Genomic DNA, 21,512 nt, shown 5'->3' with positions numbered 1-21,512 from the left:
TGTATTACCATTCTTCTGCCACCTATAAAACAGTGGGTTCCCAGCTCAAAAGCATCTGATGTTAGAAAATTCTTTCCTCAGTTTGGTCAACAGGTCCTAACGTAGTATGGCTAGTTTTAACTTGTGTCACTCTTTAATACAATCTGTCTACTTAATGTCCAGAGAATATATGCCTTTGGATCACACTGTTCCTTCTACCTTAAATACCCTCTTCTTTCCTCTACAATTACTAAAACCATGTCAGATCTTGAAGGACCAGCCTAAATTCACTTTATAAGATCTTCCCTATGTTCCTTGCCAAAAGTGATTTTTTTCACCCTTCCTCTTTTATGCCATTTTTCTTCATACCATTGATTTGGAGTTTACTTGGCATATATGGCAATATTTTTTTTGTTCGGGGGGAAGGCAGGGTAATTGGGGTTAAGTGACTTGCTCAAGGTCACACAGCTAGTAAGTGTCAAATGTCTTGAGGCTGGATTTGAACTCTGGTCCTCCTAACTCCAGGGCCAGTGCTCTATTCATTATATTCAGTGCTCTATTCACCTAGCTGCCCTGCAGTATTTATTTTTTAATAACTCTATGCTTTCCACTCTAGATTACAGGGTCCTTAAGAGACTAATGATTTAGGTAATTGATTTTATGAATTCTAAAATAAAAATGTATAGACCCTTTAATCAAATTTAAATCTTACTGTGAAAGCCCAGTTCTAACAATTATTTTGTATCCATCACCATGGTGTCATTATTTGCTATTGTCCTAAGATTTAAGATACAGAAGTATACAAATAGTAACAAATATTTTTTGTTGAAAACTGCAAAGATTTATCAGAACATAGTCAGGTAAAAATAAAATATGGGACATAAAGGCAGTCGCTGGATGAAAAGTAACAATGGATAAATGAAATATAAAAGAGAGTTGTTGTTCTCATTTTATTTAGCATAATGTGACATTCCAAAAAATTGAAATACATTTCATTAAAGCTATAGTAATTTGATATTGTAGAAACTAGTCTAAAGCTAAGGAAAAAAAACCCAAATATTTCATCTGTTTTCCCACAACTTGAAATAGATTCATTAGTGATTGCAAAACATCAGCTCTTAAAGGGGTATTTTATAATATAATCACACCATTTTAACAGTGAGCATTAAACAGTATTTGTTCACTATAGTTTAGCTAAGCATAGAGGCACATTGTGGTATCTAAATTCCATGTAGCAACCAGAACAGCAAGGCACAGTTGGGATTTTAAAATGTTTCCAATTGAATTTAAAATTTTTTTTGATTAAAGTATTTGAACAAAGATAATCTCTCAAATAAAGTTAACAACTTACCTAAATATGCTTGAAACACAGAGCTAAGTTATATCCCTTTAAAAGGTTCATAATACCCCAAATCTGGTCAATACTATTCTTGGTTTGTCTATAAGCATCCCAATTTATCATCTAAATATCTTCCAATACATTACTATGAATAAAGCATAACTTTAAATTTATGGAATTAATCTTCACTATAACCTTTATGCTTGTGATCTGTTATAACAGAGTAACCTGAACCAGCTAAGCCCAGTTAATTTTCCATTTTTCCATGCTTCCTAAATAAATTTAGAATGTGACCTGTTTTTCAACATGCCTACCACTCTACCTAGAGAAACATCTAAGATGCTTGAATTTTTATTTAGATCTTCAGTGACTCAAGAGTCTAGCTGTCAAAAGTGAAGCAGCAACTTTCAAATAACATACTTCTCTAGGTCTATGCATGTTACAGGTTTACACTTCATTTTTAAACATAGAAACATTAAGACTAGTAGAAAATTTCAGGATTAAAAAAAATCTTTCATCTAATTTTCTTAAATAATTCTTATATGCACCATTCCACACTGTGGAAAAGCTAAAATATGCAGTCTGGATATAACAAAGGAAATTAATATTTAAGGTACTGGCACAAATACTTACATCTATATTGTACAAAATATCAGATAACCCTGTGTTATTCCCTACCCTGCCCTTCACCCCCCTGCAGTGAACATACCAGATGACAGGTAATAATCAGAAAGCTGTTGCAGAAAAAAAACTTTTAAAAGAAAGGTAGCAGAATAATGTTTTGAAAGTGTTGATGTGCCAGAAGTAAGTATTCCAAACTGCTTTATCAGACTGAAGAAACCAGTTCAGGTTCAAAAATAACTTCATCAAGATCCTTAGAAGTGTCTTTTTTGGTCACTGCAACTGTACTCTGTATGCACCTATAAGCAATTTTACCTAATGAAAAGAAAGACAAAATTGTCATTTTTAAAATATAAATAACTATTTGCTCTCTCTCAAAGAGAAAAAAAAACACATCATGGAGAAAAATAGTTAGGCACACTGTATATAACTACATCATTCAGCAAGTATAAATAAACTATCATGTGACAAAACTCTGTAATGTTCAACAATCAATTGAGCAACAAATCATAACACTGCATCTACTCCAAAAGAGTGTTTCTTTAATGTTAATTTTCCAGAAATTGATTATGACTAGTATACCTGGAATGCCCCTACTACTACTACGTTTTCAATATCTCATTATGCAAACAAGCAATTTCACTAACTTTGCAAACTTACCTTGTTAGCCCTTTTGTGGTAACAGGGACAGATATGGAAATGGAAAGTGAAACCAATAGGATTTCAAAATAGGTTGGGAATCATGCTCAAACACTTAACATGGATTCTGATTTGACTAGGAAAAGATGTTTTACCTTGGCAGATGGTGCTTCTGTCAGCCGTATAAAAAGTTTATTGAGGCCTGCGACAGGACTGAAGGAATAAACGAAATGGCTATCCTAGAAGGCAACAAAAGAAAATTAATCAGAACATATATGAAAACAACCTCATGTATGCTGGACTGTAGAACAAGTCATTAAAAATCTATTAATGTAGCCTTTATTTGACTCAGAGAAGAAGGGACTCATAGTGAAACATTCAAGTTTATCACACTGAAGATACTTTAGAATAGTTATGAAGCAGAACTATATTGGAGCCTTCTTTGAAATGATAAGCAATGCACATGCACCATACTTTCATGGTGCTAGAAAGTCATAACTGAACTCCTTTGCCAAACTATTTCAAGAGTATGGCAAAGCTTCGCATTACCAGAACCATAAAATAAATGTCATTTGGTAGCTCTGGTTCCCAGGTATTTATGAGAATGAAACAAATGATTAGAAAGCAACTTCTTAAAAAAAAAAAAAGAAACAAATTAAAAAAAAAAAGCAACTTATCAGAGATTTACTGAGGACAGGGACAAAAGGAAGAAATGCTTTGGGGTTAGCATCCTTTTAGTCAGTTTTCTACACCTTCTACATCTCTAGATAGTAGAACAAGAACTAACACCCAGCATGATTACCTTGTAGTACTAAATGGTTATGAAAGAATTACCCAATTAATTTACATCACAGTATTTGCTAAGGTTGAATTTTGGATTAACATGTTAAAATAAATATTTTTAATAGAAGCTAAAGCAATCAGGATTCTGTATTTAATTCAATTTTTCTGATTAAATGATGGTTATTTACTCATTCCTTGAATAATGGTTAACCAAGGATTACTATACACACTTCTGTTAATTAAGGAATCTGACATTGTAAAATGGAAAAAATGTATTAAACAATATCATGAAGTCTATTAAGTCTTAAAAATGATATTAGAAATGTCAAAAAATGCAATTTAATTCAGTTACATATACACAAATCTTACCAGAAATACTGGAAGTTGAAACTTGTCGTTCAAAACTACAGCTTGCACACTACATGGTCCACAAAGTCGAGCAATGACTTCTTTACCAAAAAAGTTTGCATGGAATATAAACAGGAGAATTCCAGAGCCTAAATAAAAATAAGTAATGAAATCTTTTCATACACAAACTCACAAAATGAAATAATTAACCAATTCTCCTAAAACACCATAATTTTCTGAGAAATTATAGTTTAACTAAATTAGTTAGGAAAAACAAAGGTCAAGAATCTAAAGGAAAACAATGAAAACAAATAGTTGAAAAGGAAAGGGGCCTTAATACCAAATCACAAACAATACTACAAAACATAATGATAAAAATAATGTGATACTAGTTTAAACTAGAGACATCAATCATTGGAACACATTAAATGCACAATTTATAAAATAAAACAAATCTAATAGAATCTAGTGTTCAATAAACCCAAAGGCCCCAGATATTGGGGGTAAGATGTCACTATTCAACAAAAACTACTGGGAAACAATCTGGCAGCAAGAGTTTACATGATGCCCTAAAGAGATTTTTAAAAAGAGGAAAAGGACACACACACACACACACACACACACACACACATTTACAGAAACTCCTTGTAGAGTGAACTGAATAGGAGGGACCACTGGAAAACAGATGAACACATTATGTAACAATTACTACTGAGCTACAAGACAAAGGATGACAAAAGGGATGGGTTGAGAAAAACCTGGGAAGACTTGTAATGTCTGATGCAGATTAAAGTGAGCAGAACCAGAAGACTGATTTATACAATTAACAACACACTGTAAAGACAAACTTCAGAAGAATGAAGAATTCTGATCAATAAAATTAGAAACCCAGATTCAGAGGACCTCCTGACAGACTCAAAGCAAATACACATTTGCAGATATGGCTAATGTGAGAATTTACTTTGCTGGATCATAAATACTTGTTATAAGGGCTTTCCATTTTTCCCCCATGGCTGGCAGGAGGTGGAAGGAAAGAAATTAACATGGTAAGGAGAACTTTTGCTGGAGTGATGATAATGGGAAATGAAGGGAGTAGATGTCAGATATTATGAAAGCAGAATCCACATAACTTGGGAACTGATTGGCTAGAAATGAATGGTGAGGGAAAAGGAAGAGTCAAAAATAAACAAGGAGAAAATATTTAAGGGAGTATTAACACTGCTGTCATTCTTAAAAAGCTTTGGAAAAGTATACATTTGGGAAAGACAGGTGCTAAATGGAATCCCTTTCATATGAGATCCTTATTGCTTATTGCAGCTCTATAAGAATAAAAACTGGCTCTAATCTATGATTGATGAAATTTGCTTTTTAGGGTAAAAGGTACTTGGGATATAGTTTGTCTGCATTAAATCAGTATCTGAGGAAATATCACAAGCTACTCAGAGGGAATATAATCCTGTACTGTTAACAGGGGGAAGTCTGAATTTGGGAAAAGCTGAAGGGGCAATCTCAGCCTCAGTCTGGGATGGGATGCCTTCTGGCTCAGTTTACCCATGATGTTCCTTTGAAAAGGGATGTTCCCCCCTCATGAATTTCCTGAGTCTAGCTATGAGGTGCAACAGAAACTGAATGATGGGATAAATGTGACTCTATCTGAATTTAATTAGTCAAGGATGTTTTATCCTGTCATATTTGGAATGTCATGTGTCCCTGATTTTTTCCTTCTATAGCAAATTTTCTATGATTAGAGCAAGTAGTCAGTAAAAGACATGAGCTCTTCTGTGTTATCTTACTGGGAAATCTAATATTTTTCATCTAGAATTAAAACTAGTTAAACTAAAGCAGTAAGTTGTAAAGCAGAAGATATCTTTCTGTTTTAATCTGAATTTGTGGTTATTGCACAGCCTAAGCAAAAGTTAACATTTGTAATTGAATGTACTGTATAAGATAGTGGTAAGAGTGAAATTAATGTTATTTTATTAAAGTACCTGTCTGATGATTTTAAAAGGCAGATGAACTCATTTTTTTGATAGATCTTCACATTTTAAAGGATTCCTATGCCATGTACAGGATTTAGGTAAGGATAGAAATAACTAATAGATAAACTGAAAATTCTCTGAAGTTTCAAAAAATGTGGAATCAATTTTAAGTGATTGTACTAATTTATATTAAGTCAGAATTATCTGGTAACCTCTAGATCTGAACCAGAAAAACAAAACTCCCTTTTTGATTTCTATAACTCCATGAGGCATCTGGGATTCAAAAAGTACTGTTTAAATGGATATTGGGAATAGGTCACTTGGATACAAGGCATGTGTAAATTTTCTTGGTTATCTTAGTGACATGTAATCTCCCATCCCAAAACTAGTATATTGTGAAGTCACCTAAATGGTTTAATCTATACTTGACTTAATGTAATTATGCAATTTTGTAACTGTGAGGAAAACTTGATTGTATTGTTTGAACCTAGCCCCATGTGGCTAAGAAAACTGAACTGTGATACTGTTTGAACCTAGCCTTGAATGGCTGGGAAACTGAACCATTTCTATGTACCTTTGGTGTCAAATAATGTTTCTGCAAGTCCCCGTCAGGCCTGCCTGACTACTCTAGCTTGTGAATACCCCTGCTCCTGAGTGAACATCTGAGCCACGGGACCCGAAAAAGACGACATCAGATGTAGACAGCTCTCCCAAGAATCCCGACCAGGCCTGCACAGGAACTGCTACGGCTTTAGCTTATTGTTCTGTATTCTCATTGTGCTACCTTGATCCCCCTTGCAGCCTGCTTCTTTTGCTTGTATTTTAATTGACTTACATATCTGGGGACATCCAACTGTTTAACTATTATCCTTAGTGTCCCCTATTTCAGGAAGTGATTGGGAAAAACCTGAATTCACCTAGATAAGGATATTGGAAAAGCTAAAAAGAAGAGAGATTTTTTTTTCATACCTTCTTTGGTCTTAGAACTAAATCTCATAGGTTTGTTCTTGACCAAAAGTGGGGAAATGATAATCATTAAAAATCATATTTTGGCCAAAGTCTGAATTAATCAAACAAACTGCTTTGGTTGATTTAAAAATGCCTTTCCCTGTGTTAGCAACTTCAAAGACTAGAGGTGAGATTCCCCTTATCTTGGGACTTATTCCACATGAGAGCAAAACAGACATCCTAAGACTACAAAATGTAAATAGGCCCCGCTCTGGTAGTTGTCAATTTTCATTTACAACCAAGGAACTCTGTTTCACATATAGATGGTAACAAATAGAAGTCATAAAGTTTTGTGACATGGTCATCCTGAATTGGGATGGCTCTAAAAATGTATAAAAAGTCTTATGATTCCTCTGTTTATCATTCGGCACTTAAGTCCTGCACTCCTTACCCAAGTACTGCTAGCCTTAAGGGAATGATGAATAAATAATGTAATACTTATATTACTATTTGTTTGTCTCCTTTAACCAAACTTTTTCTTAAGGTTGACAATACATACATGTATACATACATACATACATACATACATACATACATACATACATACATATACACACACACACATATGTATTATATACTTTTCCACATCCGTGAAGAAGAGGGTGTGTTTTATCATCTCTTCTTTGGGGATAACTTTATCATTAAAATTACATATGGATGTATTTAAAAGTATCTATTAAGCATTTACTATGTGCAACACTATACTAAATGCTGAGGATACAAATAATAAAGTAGGCTCTCAAAAAGTTCACAAACTAATGGGGAGAAGACACATAGATATATTACGAAACATTCAACTCAAGTTTTTGTTTTTTCCATTTATATCGTAGTCATCATATAAAGGGCATTCCAAAAATCTTACTATTAAAACCATGAATATTATGTTGGTTTTGTTTACTTCACTCTGTGTCAGTTCATCTAAATCTTCCCATGCTTTTCTGAATTCTTTAGGGTCAACATTTCTTACAGTTTAGTAATACTCCATTATATTCATGTCCCACAATTTGTTTAGCCATTGTTAATCAATGGTAATCTACCTTGTTTTCAATCCTTTTTAACATGAAAAAAAAAAAAGGTGCTATGAAAATTCTGTTGTGTATGGGACATTGCTTTGTCTCTGGTGTCCTTGGGGTTTACTTCTAACAGTAACACTGAGACAAAGGGTTAGGCTTTTTAATCTTAGGTTCTAAAAACCTATACCAAGACAGCACAACCACTGACAAGTTCTACAAAGCTGGAACCTGAGATCATAGACTATCAGTTATTCCTCAGACTTCCCATATAACCAACCATCTTATTTTCTGTCATACATTTCTCTTTTAATAATACCTTTCACAAGCTTTACCTGTATAATTTCTCATTTGTAACAAATAAAGCCTACTCAAATCTACCATGTCGCCCTCTACTGCTTTTTGGGTAATTTTTAACTTCAGTTCTTTAGAGATCCTGGCATATATTACAGTCATATGACATCTTAAAAAAATAGTATTGTTAAAAATATAGGCCTTCATTTCAGAGAGAAGTTTTGGGTTGTTAAAGGGACTGTGTAATTTTCTAAAGGTAATCAAGTTTCCTGTATGGTCTTGGTAAGACTGTATTTACAGCCTGAAGCCTACAAAACTACTAAGTAGAGACAGGTTTATTGCTGTAAGTGTGGCTATCAGGAGACAAATTTATTGTTTGGTCACAAAACAGTTATTAAAGGGAGGCTGGAGCTTTCATCAAAGGTAGGTCAATTTATTGCTTATTTTTCCAGTTCTTTCAATGCAAGGACAGTAAGTTTTCGGGAAAATTCATCGCCAGGCCTCTTTTATAGTAATTTGTCATTAATTTTCACTTTGTATTTATTCTTTCTTAAACAACAATTAGTGGGCACTAACATGATGGTTGGCATTGTTTTCATCATTCTTCTCCTATCTCAAGCAACACCTTACATCTCCCACAGTAAGATTAATAAATGTAAAAAAAAATCTAATAATAATTAAATGTTTAAGCAAACACTGTGATTATTCAAATCTTCCATGTTTGTATCCTATTAATTTTTACTCCTCTCAGCTATGAAATGAAAAATTTTAATCATTTAAATATCCAATTAGAAATAACATCTAGCATTTATATGCTAAGATTTGGAAAGCACTATATAAATATTATGTCAAGGCCAGTTAGGTGGTGCAGTGAGTAGAGCATTGGCCCTCGAGTCAGGAGGACCTGAGTTAAAATTCAGCCTTAGACACTTAACTAGTTGTGTGACCTTGGGCAAGTCATTAACCTCAATTGCCCTGCCTTTTGCTCTCCAAAAAACAAAGCAAGAAATATTATGTCATTTAACCCTCACAACAGACCTAGTAGGTGCTATTATTATCATCCCCATTTTATAAATGAGGTTAAATGACTTGCCCAGGGTCACACAGTTATTAGTAAGTATACAAGGCTGGATTTGAACTCAGGTCTTCTTGACTCCAGATCCAATACTCCACCCACTGAATTACCTCACTTAAATTATGTATTAAACTTGGTATTAAAGGACATATAGGAGAAATTCTCTAATTAAGCTGCATTATTATCACTGTAGGTACTAATTTCAATGAAGTAAATCTCAACCCATCCACACTTGTCCATACTGTACAATTCTTATCTCTGACCTCCAATAAATCTGCTGGTCTGTTCAACCGATGTATTAAGGGGTTCTTCCTCACATTCTCTGAACAGCACTGAAATCAAAAGCATGCACTAAGTGAAAGCCATCAATTATCCCTCACTCTTACTATGAGCACAGCCTCCCTTTTTTTTCTGGCCATATACTTCTCTGATGACATGTTTTTACACACCTTCTGCTGCACAGCTGGATTTGCAGTGTGTTGTAGAATCCTCACGCTCACCATGCACCACATGTCCCACTGTCCTTGAGATGATCCTCAACTTCAATTCTTCATGAACTATGGGGCTCCATGACCCATAGATGCACAACACCACCAGAGATTACCCAATTTACTCTCCTCTTGTTCAACTCTAGACCTAAACAACTGTCCAAAACATATATACCCATAGACCAGCTCCATGAATTACCGGTCCAATGGCAAATTATAGCTTAATGAAGCATTCTTTAACCACTTGGTTATTCTTTTTTTTTTTTTAAGCAATCGGGGTTAAGTAACTTGCAGGGCCAGTTATTTCTGGGTGTGGTGCTGAGTATCTGAGCCCGGGATTTGATCTCCAGGTCGTCCCAACACTGGAGCTGGTACTCTTACTCGCTGAGCCACCTGGCCGCCCCTAAGCAATTGGGGTTAAGTAACTTGCTCAAGGTTACACGGCCAGGTGTTTCTAGGTGGGTGCTAAGTGTCTGAGCCCAGGATTCGATCTCCAGGTCTTCTCAACACTGGAGCCGGTGCTCTTACTCGCTGTGCTACCTGGCCGCCCCCACTTGGTTATTCTTAAATGGGAAGCCACTTTAAGAATAATTATGGCTCTCATTTAGGAGGCTTTGCAATGTTCCAGAGGTTGAAGATATCTGTAATGGGAATGCAAATTTAAAGATCTTCCCTGCCCCTAGGCTAAAATGCACCTGGAGCCTGGGGTGGGAGGCTTGTTTTTCAGTAGATACTTTTTGATTGGCCAGTGGGTCCAAAAGGTTGTTACATTCTCTGAGCCAGGAGAAGGCTATATAAGCCCTGATGTGTAGCTTTGTTTTGGGGGCTCACTTTGAGAAGTGTTCTGTGATTTGATCTGTATTCTGAAAAGCCGTTGGGTATGGATGTAATGGTTGGACAGTTTGGAAATCTGTCTACTTGATCTGTTTCTGTCTTGATAATTCTGCCTGTATACTTTGAAGTTCGGGGTGCTGACCTTTTCTCCTGAACAAGGTAAACGATATATGTCTGACTGATTAAAGTAAGCTTGTTAACCCATTTTGAGTTGCTTTCCTTTAACAAAGCAGATCCAAGAACCTGTATGGGCAGCAAACCCTGAGGACGTGCTTGGGGTGCTTGCTGCTACAATATCAAAATAATGGCATCTGCAAAAAGAAATATCTAGAAGACCGCATATATCATCTCTGTGAAATAGCTCTTTAGTTTGGACTCTATAATGGACATTCTCCATTGTGGTAGCACACATCAATGACAAGCATGCACCTTTTCATTTTAAGCCTTATGTCAAACAGTAATTTCTGTTCTTCTATCTTTCAAGGAACTTTTGTATGTTTATGACATATGGGAGGTACCTGTTGGAGCAGAGTGGTGCTTTGCTACACAAAATGAAATGCTTTCTATAGACAAAAACAACTACAATGGAATCTTATACTCTTTAGACTTTTCAGTCAATAGTATGACTGTAAAAACATGGTCACTGTATCCTGTAAAGAAGTACATTGCCTGTTCCCACATCTTAACTTTCTCAAGAATATCCTCAATGCATGTAAAATTTACCATCATGACAATTTTATAGGGAATGTAGCATATGGGTTAACAGCTATTAATGTCATCTCAGTTGTGGGTTTTTTTTTTTTGGTAGTTAAGGTCTCAGATTTTTTTCCATGCCTTTCATCATTTTCCCCCCTTTAGATAACTTCAGAACCAAACTCTCAATGCCCTCAAAATTATTCCACCTCCAGCATGGTCCTCTTTTGGTTATACTTGGTCTACTCAACTGCCTTACTAATATGTTTTCTTCCATTTCTCATAAAGTATATACTCCTAGAAATACCTTTGGAATTGAACTCTAATATTAAATGACAGGATCATTTAGAAAGATCCCATTCAGATAATATTTTTACTGCAATTTATAGTTCACACAAAAGAAAACCATAAAGGGGTACCTTCTGGTATGTTCTGTGGTGCTTTGTAATTGAAATCAGTTGAAAAGTCTGGACCCTCACAAAGGCGGTGACATGCTATTGGAAACACAGGCTCTAGGAGGGCAAGCCGGGCTTCAAAGTAGTCCCTTATGGTTTCTTCTGCCACTCTTGACAGCCTGAATGGAGACAAAGAGAAGATACAGACACCAATGTTAATCTGGACAAGTTTTTCTGCATTAGAATCCATTAAAAGTCATGTTCAAAATATGATACGTAAAAGCAAATTAATTTTACACATCTCATATAGAATAGTCAAATATCACTTATCATTGAAACAAACTCTTAATGGGAAGATCTTTACATTTCTACCACGTTACCACCTTAGTAGGCTTTACCTGTTATTATTAATCAAAGTAATGATTCAAATTTTGAGTGAGTGACCCAGAGGTTCTAAATGCCTAAGCAGGAACACTAAAGTCAATCCAAATTTGAACAAATCTATTCAGGAGTTTAATTTATGTACTTTTACAAAAGAGTTTGCTAATAAGTAGTCTCAACAAAATTATAAATAAATATTTAAAGTTTAGAGGAAATTTTTTAGGGTCTTTTAACATTTTTAAGGACTTCAGCAACTAGCCAAGTATATAAATATATATAAATGTTAATTCCTGCCCTCTACAAATGAGTCATAATCTAATGACTATAGCAGACCTTTTTGAAATTCTTTTCTAAGAAATGAATATACTTAAAAGTAATGAAATCTTACTTCCTTTAACTTTGTTTTCCTCAATCACATATAAAAAATTTTTAATATTCTTTTTAAAAAAAATCTTTTGAGTTCCATATTCTCTCCCTCCCTTGCCACCCCTGTCCTTGAGAAGTAAAGCAATTTGACAAAGATTCTTCACATGCAGTAATGCAAAACATTTTCATATTAGCCATGTTGTAAAATAAAACAGATCTCCCCCCCCCCCCAAAAAAAAAAAGAATTATAAAGAAAGTTAAAAGACTGTGCTTTAATTGGCATTCAGACTCTACCAGTTCCTTCTCTGGAAGTAAATAGCCTTTTTCATTATATTGTTGCTGATCATTGTATTGATGAGAATAACTAAGTCATTCACAGTTAATCTTAATCACGGTACAGTGTTGTTACTGTGTACAATGTTTTCCTTGTTCTGTTCACTTTACTCAGAATCAGTTCACCTAAGTTTTCTGGGGCTTTTCTAAAAGCATCCTGCTCATTATTTCTTATAGCACAAGGGAACTCCATCACAATCATATGTCACAACTTTTTCAGTCCTTCCCCAATTAATGGGCATCCCCTCAATTTCTAATTCTTTATTACTACAAAAAGAGCTGCTATAAATATTTTTGTACATATAAGTTCTTTTCCTTTCATCTCTTTGAGGTATAAACCTAGTAGTGGTATTGCTGGATCAAAGGGTCTGCAGTTTTATAGGTCTTTGGGCATAGATGTAAACTGTTCTCCAGAATGTTTGAACCAGTTCACAACTCACCAAGAGGGTTTTAGTGTCCTAATTTTTCCACATTCCCTTAAAAATCTGTCATTTTCCTTTTCTGTTATATTAGCCAATCTGATATGTGATGTGGTACCTCAAAGCTGTTTTAATTTGCATTTCTCTAATTAATAGGGATTTAGAGCATTTCTTTCATATGACTACAAATGGATTTGATTTCTTCTTCTGAAAACTACCTGTTCATATCTTCTAGTCATTTATCAACTGGGAAATGACTTGTGTTTTCATAAATTTAACTCAGTTCTCTGTTTGAGAAATAAGGCCTTTATCAGAAAACCTTGCTATAAAATGTCCCCCCGTTTTCTGTTTTCCTTCTAATCTTGGCTGCATTGGTTTTGTTTGTTCAAAACCTTTTTAACTTGAGGTAATCAAAATTATCCGTTTCACATCCCTTAATGCTCTCTATTTCTTCTTTGGTGATAATAAATTCTTCCCTTATCCATATATCTAAAATATCCCACACTTCCTTAGTTTGCTTATGACATTACCCTTTATGTCTAAACCATGTAGCCATTTTGACTTTATGTTGGTATAAGGTGTGAGTTGTTGGTTTCTACCTAGTTAATGCCAAACTGCTTCCCAATTTTCCCCATAATTTTTGTCAAATAGTGCTTTCTTTTTCCAAAATCTTACATCTTTGGGTTTGTCAAACACTAGATTATTAGGGTCATATGCTACTGTCTATTATATACCTAATCTATTCCACTGATTCCCTACTCTGTTTCTTAGCCAATACCAGATTCTTTTGATGATAGCCAATTTATAACACAGTTTGAAATCTGTTACTGCTACACTACCTTCCTTCACATTTTTTTTCCAAAAACGTCCTTTGATATTCTTGACATTTTGTTCTTCCAGATGAATTTTGCTATTTTCTAGCTTTTTCTTTTTTTTTTTTGCAATTTGATATGGCACTGAATAAGTAAATTAATTTTGGTAGAATCATCATTATATTGGCTCAGCCTACCCATGAGCAATTAATATTTCTCCAATTGTTGAGATATGACATTTTTTATGTGAAAAGTATTTTATAATTGTCTTCATCTAGTTCCTAGGTTTATCTTGGTAGGTAGACTCTGCCATATTTTATGTTACCTGCAGTTATTTTAAATGAAATTTCTCTATTTCTTGCTGCTGGACTCCAGTGGAAATGGATAGAAACACCAATGATTTATGTGGGTTTATTTTATATCCTACAACTCTGCTAAAGTTGTTATTTATTTCAACTAGTTTTTTAGTTGATTCTCTGGGATTATATAAATATAACATTATCGGGGCGGCCAGGTAGCACAGTGAGTAAGAGCATTGGCCCCAGTGTCAGGATGACCTGGGGATTGAATCTGGGCTCAGACACTTAGCACCCACCCAGAAACAACCGGCCATATAACCTTGAGCAAGTTACTTAACCCCAACTGCTTAGGGGAGGCCAGGTGGCTCAGTGAGTAAGAGCACTGGCCCCAGTGTTGGGATGACCTGGGGATTGAGTCCGGGCTCAGATACTTAGCACCACACTCAGAAATAACTGGCCATGTAACCTTGAGCACAAGTTACTTAACCCCAATTGCTTTAAAAAAAAAATTATATATATATGTATATGCATACATATATATATAAACAAAACATTACCTACAAAGGATGATAATTTTGTTTCCTCATCACCTATTCTAATTCCTTCAATTTGTTTTTCTTGTCTTAGAACTATAATAGATAGCATTTCTAGAATAATATTGAATAATAGTGGTGATAATGAGTATCCTTGATTAACCCCTAATCTTAGTGGAAAGGTTTCTAGCTCATTCCTGTTATAGATAATGCTTGCTGATGGTTTTAGTTATGTACAATTTAACATATTAAGGAAAACTCCATTTATTCCTATGCTTTTCAGGATTGTTAATAGGAATGAGTGCTGTATTTTGTCAAAGCTTTTTCTACAGATTTTTGTTGTTTTTGATATGATCAATTATGCTAATAGTTTTTCTAACACACACACACACACACACACACATATGTATATTAATTTTTTGCTTTTTGGAGGGTGGGAAGGCAGGGTCACATGGCTAGCAAGTGTCAAGTTGATCCAAACCCATGTCTTCCTGGCTCCAGGGCTGGCGCTCCACTCACTGTACCACCCAGTCATCCCAGATAGTTTTCCTAATATTGAACCATCTTTGCAATCCTGGTATAAATTCCATCTAGTTATAGTGTATGATTTTTGTAATATCCTTGTCATTTTTTTATTTTAAATTTCTGCATTAATGTTTATTAGGGAAAGTTGTTTATAGTCTTTTTTCTGCATTTGCTCTTCCTGGTTTAGGGAATAGTACCATATTTGGTTGTAAAAGATATTTGGTAGGGGTCCTTTTGCCTATTTTTCCAAATAGTTTTTACGGTATTGGAATTACTATACTAATAGGTGTTACTTTCTTTATATTTTTGTGTCTCCTTTATCAAGATGTTGACTCTTTTTTTCATGATTTGCTTGTATCATTGTATCTCCTTTTTAAAGCTCTTCCAGGAATTCTTTTTTAAACCTTTGACCAATTCACATTTTTCTTTGATGCTTCTGCATGTAGCTGTTCTGAATTAATTTTCTTCTTCTTCATTTGCATTTTCATCTTCCCTGTTAGCATAGTAATTTTCTATGGTCAGGTTCTTTCTTTGTTAATTTTTCCAGCCTAATTTTTTTATTTTTAGTTTAATGTTAAAGTTGTCCTCTGCTCCCTGGCTCAGGTCTTTCTTGCTGCTGTTTTCAGAGCTAGCTCTGGGGGCCTGTAGGTTTTCCCTATTTCCAAACTTGTATGATCTAAGGAGAGTTTGGTCATTGCTTTCTTGGCCTGTGCTTTGTTCTTTACCCAGGAAGGGACCTTGTTTCCCCTAGCACTCCTCCTAGCCCTGGGACTATGACTAGGTGCTCTGTTCTCCTCAGCCACAACTGATAGCCCTTCTCTCTGTCTTGGAATTATGAAGTTGCCTCTAAGGCCCACTGCTGGGTCTGTGCTGCAGTCTTCACTGTGCTCCAAAGGTGAGACAGACCTTTCCTGTCCATCTCCTAAGTTGTCTTGGACTAGAAAACTGTTTTAATTGACCTTTGGTTCATTCTACTGCTCCAGAATTCAATTTGAGGTGTTATTTTAAAATTGTTTGGTATGGAATATGGGACAGTTTGGCTGAGTGCTTCTCTATTCTGCCACATTGGCTCTGCCTCTGAAATTACAATTCTTAAAAATATTTTGCAACTAAAATAACTACCCTAAAGTGCCTAAGTAAGCATAGCTTTAAGCATCTTTATTTCATACTTACGTTTCTAAGTGACTCTTCAGCAGATCATATACCAATACATTATTACACTGCTTAGCAAAATGCAAAGCACTATTCTGATGCTTTGACAAAATATTACAATCTGCTCCACATTCAATCACAAGCCTTACAATATCCGAGTTTCCTCTTTTACAAGCCTGTAACAAGAAAAACATTAAGGCAAGTAATTATATAAAAGTAAAGGCTAAGGTGTACACACACACATAAAATCTGCCATTTTTTTCCTATAATGAGTTTTTTGGAAGACATTTAAATGTAAAAAGAATTTCTTCAGGGCAAGGACAAGGTAGTGTTCTACGTTAGGATACAATGTCAAATATAAGGATCTGCTTGAATTATTCAACTAACATTTGACTTGACTCTTCAAAACAGGAGGTCTTGAAAAGATATTTTTGTCAACGATAATAACAACTATCATTTATAGCACTTTAAGGTCTGTAAATGCTTTACATATATCTCATTTTGTCCTTGCTTAACAACCCTTGAAATACGTGCTATTTTGATCTCCATTTTACAGACAAGATAACTAAGACAGACAGTAAAGTGATTCAATCAGCATCACAAAGCTACTAAGTATCTGAGGCTGCATTTGAACTCAGGTCTTTCTGACTCAAGATCCAGTCCTCTAGCACTCTACTAGGCTACAAAGCTACCAAGTTCTAGACCTTCTTGGAAAGTACTTAAAAGATTCTTATTCTACTGATTTTAATATCACCCCTGTGGCTGCCAAAAAAGTCAATCCTTGACGAAAGCATTCTTGCTAGACTAGTTTTCACTGTGATTCTTTGACTATACTATGTGGAATCAGAAACCATTCTCATATTCATGACAGCAATTAATTTAAAAAGAGACTCTGCCATACAGCAAACCTCAGGTAGCACTGTAAAAGATGGATAAACTGGGTCAAGACAGCTTCCTTGAAGCTAGAGCAGAGTGCAAGATAACATGTAGGGTGATTTTTTTTCTTGTGAACGAATTTCACACTATAAATATGTCTTTGACCATCTTATTTATCTTATTCATCCTTCTCCAGTTTACTTTTTTGGGGGAAGGTTTTTCCTATCAGAGAGAATATTTGTATAACTGAATAAAACATTTTACTTAGTGAAAACACCTGGGTCTAATCCTGGCTTTGCTTCTAAGGAACTGTATACACTCAGTTAAATCAAAAACTTTTCTGGCCCTTTCTTTCCTCATCTGGAAAATAAGACAGTGGACTACCCATCATCTGCTTACTAGTATATTTCCAGTTAAAAAATTATATGAATAACCTAATCAAACTTTGGAAGTAAAGAAAATACTGATCTTCATTGAACTAGGCACCTAACAGAAAAAAACAACAATTTGTTCTATATAAAAATTTAAAAAATTTAGGTTACAAATTTTAAACCCCTTCCAGTATTTATGGTAACCTATATTTACCCTTCATATGGATCTCCTGTTTTTTTTATATGTATGTATGTATATGGATATAAATGTGTATACACACACATATATATCATTAAAAAGTAATTAATAAGAACAAATGAGAACAAGAGGTGAGATAATTGTCTGAAATTAAAAGTTTATAATAAAGCACCCCTGAAGATGACAATATAGAATAAAGTCTACTTACTTATTTAAAATACTATCTCTATGGGGTCATCTAGGTGGCACAGTGAATAGAGCACTGGCCCTGTAGTCAGGAGGACCTGAGTTCAAATCCAGCCTCTGACACTTGACATAATTACTAGCTTGTTACTTTGGGCAAGTCACTTAACCCCAACTGCCCTCCAAAAAGCAAAAAACAAAACCAAAAAACACCACTATTTCTAGTTATCCTTTGCCTATGTGGCACACAATCATAGCTTTTATGGTCTTTAACCTAACAGCTAGTCTGTTGCTTTTCTCCTATTTGGAAACAAATTATTTTATTTTTTAAAAATAAATTTCCACATTAGTCATGTTGTAAAGACAAATTGAGACCAATGGGAAGAACCACGAGAAAGAAGAAACAAAACAAAAAAAGAGAGAGAAAGCAAATAGTACGCATAAATCTGCATTCAGACACCATAGTTCTTTCTTTGGATGTGGACAGCATTTCCCATTGTGAGTCTTTTGGAGCTGTCTTAGATCCCTGCATTGCTGAGAAAAACTAAGTCTATCAATGTTAGTCATCATGCAATGTTGCTGTTACTGTGTACAATATTCTCCTGGTTCTGCCCACTTCACTCGGCATCAGTTCATACATGCCTCTCCAAGTTTTTCTGAAGTCCATAAATTATGGTATTTCTGTAAGTACCAGAAATAACACCAAAGAACAAATCCCCCAAGAGTTTACAAAGCAATTTTAAAAAGAAAATCAATTAACACAAAGACCAGCTGTGTGACCTTGGGCAAGTCACTTAACTCCAATTGCCCTCCAAAAAGCAAAAAAAAAAAAAATCCATTTGGATAAGATGCCTTGTAATGTATGTATAGTAGTTTGTATTCAGATAACCTTCTATACATATGCCACACTAATGTACATATTATCTATCTATATCTATCTATACACACATATTCTACTTAACTTACAAAAGTTACTTAGTAACATTTGAATTATTACAGTAAAATCAAAAGAACACTAGATTTGGAGTCAGAAGACTACTGTTGTAATTTCAGCTTTGCTACTTACTATTTTGGTGATTTGGGGTAAATCACCTCTCTAAGTCTGTTTATTCAACTATAAATTGAAGCGACTGGACCAGATGACTTTTGCAGGTCTGTTACATAGACTCTAAAGTCTATGATCTTATGATGAAATAAATTAGTAAGAGATGAATAATAATTGTTGAGACTGACATGGTGTTATTTTTTAGAAGCATTTAGCAATTTAACAGAAGTATTCTTCATTCATAGGTTTTACCCTTGCTAACAGTTTGTTATAATATGCATGTTTATCGATCCTGAATGTTTATGTCATCTATTTTATCTTTATTTTTTTAATTTAACTTTTTTAGATTACATCATTCATTTCTACAAGATTTTGAGTTACAAATTTTCTCCCCATTTTCCCCCTACCCACCACCCCAAAACAGCGATCCCACTGAGTATCCCCTCCTCCAATATTCTCTCTCCTATGTCTTCCTCCATACCCCCTCCGACTTTCCAGTAGGGCATGGTGGATCTCTATGCCCCAGTGTCTGTATATCTTATTTCCCAGTTACATGTATAATAATAATAATAATAATAATATATTTAAACATTTTATTTTAAACCTTTGAATTCCAGATTCCTTCCCTACCTCCCTTGTCAACCATCCTTACTGAGAAGACAAACAATTCAACATAGGCTATACATGTGTAGCCATGCAAAACATTTCCATAGTGGATATACTGTGAAAGAATGACTATATTTCCCTCCATCCCAACCCACCCCCCACTTGTTCTATTCTCTACTTTGATCCTGTCCCTTTTCAAAAGTGGGTGCTACAAACTTCCCTCCCCCACAGCCTGCGCTCCCTTCCATCATCACCCCTTCTCATTTCATCTCCCCCCACTCTCCTACAGGGTGAGATACCCTGTTTAGTGTGTATGTGATTACCTCCCTAAGTCAAATTCATTGAGAATAGGGTTGACTCATTCCCTTTTGCTTTCCTGTTCTTGCCCTCCATTGTAATAGTTTTCCCTTGCCTCTTCTATATGAGATAATTTACCCTATTCTATCTCTCCCCATCTCCTTTTATTATGTTCCTCTCTCACCACTTAATTTCACCTTTTAAGTATCATTCCCTTCTATTCAACTGGTCCTGCACCGTCTATGTATACCTGTACACATGTATACATTCTCACATATTCATATGCCCATATACCCTCCTATACAGACATATATATGTATGTATACATATATATACATTTCTATTCCCTTCAAGTATTCTCATACTGAGAAAAGTTTCATGAGTTACAATTATCATTTTTCTGTGTATGAATTTAAGTAGTTCAACTTTGATAAATTCCTTATGATTTCTTTTCCCTGTTTACCTTCTCATGCTTCTCTTGCTTCTTGTATCTGAATGTCAAATTTTCTATTAAACTCTGGTTTTTTTCAGCAAGAACGCTTGAAAGTATTCTATTTCACTGAACGACCATATTTTCCCTGTGAAACATGATACTCAGTTTTGCTGGGTAGGTGATTGGTTTTAATCCCAGCTCTTTGACCTTCAGAATATCATATTCCAAACCCTTCAATCCCTCAGTGTAGAAGCTGCCAGATCCTGTGTTACCCTGATTGTGTTTCCACAGTATTCAAATTGTTTCTTCCTGAGTGCTTCTAATATTTTCTCCTTGATCTGGGAACTCCGGAACCTGGCTATAATATTCCTAGGAGTTTTCCTTTTGGGATCTTTTTCAGAAAGTGATTGGTGGATTCTTTCTTTCTTTCTTTTTCTTTTTCCTTCCTTCCTTCCTCTATTTTTAAAGCAATTGGGGTTAAGTAACTTGCCCAAGGTTACAAAGCCAGTTTTTTTGTGTGTGGGTGTTAAATATCTGAGGCCGGAACCGATCCCGGGTCCTCCTGACTCCGGGGCTGGTGCTCTTATGGCGCCCCAGGTGGATTCTTTCAACCTCTGTTTTGCCCTCTCGTTCCAAAACATCAGGGTAATTTTCCTTGAGAATTTCTTTAAGAATGATTTCTAGGTTCTTTTTTTGATCATGGCTTTCAGGTAGTCCAATAATTTTTAAATTATCTCTCCTGGATTTATTCTCCAGGTCAGTGGTTTTTTCAATGAGATATTTCACATTGCCTTCTATTTTTTCATTTGTTTGGATCTCTTTAATATTATCTTGTTTTCTCATAAAGTCCCTAGCTTCCATTTCCTCCAATATAATTCTGAAGGAATGATTCTCTTCAGTGAGCTTTTGAAATTCTTTTTCCATCTGGCAAATTCGGCTTTTTAAGGCATTCTTCTCCTCATTGCCTTTTTGATCCTCTTTTGCCATTTGAGTTAATCTATTTTTTAAGGTATTATTTTCTTCAGTCAGGTTGTTGACTCTCAGTTCATAATTATCTTGCATCGTTCTCACTTCTCTTCCCAATTTATTCCCCAATTCTCTTATTTGGTTTTCAAAATCCTTCTTAAGGTCCTCTTTAGCCTGTAACCAGCTTGTATTTTTTTGGAAGCTTCTGGTGCAGGAGTTCTGACTTTGCTG

The 21,512-nt window shown here is 35.0% G+C and overlaps 1 protein-coding gene across 2 annotated transcripts in view; it reads right to left on the bottom strand.

Moving 5' to 3' along the window:
* Positions 1-915: 915 nt before the first annotated feature.
* The window catches only part of MPHOSPH8 (M-phase phosphoprotein 8), a 75,218-nt gene continuing 54,621 nt past the window's right edge, over positions 916-21,512 (bottom strand). The window contains exons 10-15 of one of the 2 annotated variants that reach the window (XM_069080048.1): positions 16,327-16,481; positions 11,510-11,664; positions 9,339-9,407; positions 3,731-3,858; positions 2,734-2,817; positions 916-2,254 (exon numbers count right to left, since the gene is read on the bottom strand). In XM_069080048.1, coding sequence (XP_068936149.1) covers positions 2,213-2,254; positions 2,734-2,817; positions 3,731-3,858; positions 9,339-9,407; positions 11,510-11,664; positions 16,327-16,481 — 633 coding nt within the window. In that variant the 3' untranslated portion in view covers positions 916-2,212. The remainder of the gene's footprint in view (positions 2,255-2,733; positions 2,818-3,730; positions 3,859-9,338; positions 9,408-11,509; positions 11,665-16,326; positions 16,482-21,512) is intronic. The other variant, XM_069080050.1, reaches the window with a different exon arrangement.

Source organism: Petaurus breviceps, unplaced genomic scaffold (genome assembly GCF_028583685.1).
Source record: "Petaurus breviceps papuanus isolate PSGF00001 unplaced genomic scaffold, PetGlider_PUasm1.0 91133, whole genome shotgun sequence".
NCBI classification, from domain to species: domain Eukaryota; kingdom Metazoa; phylum Chordata; class Mammalia; order Diprotodontia; family Petauridae; genus Petaurus; species Petaurus breviceps.
The sequence above is the reverse complement of the archived record's forward strand: the minus strand, read 5'-3'. Positions and strand labels throughout refer to the sequence as shown.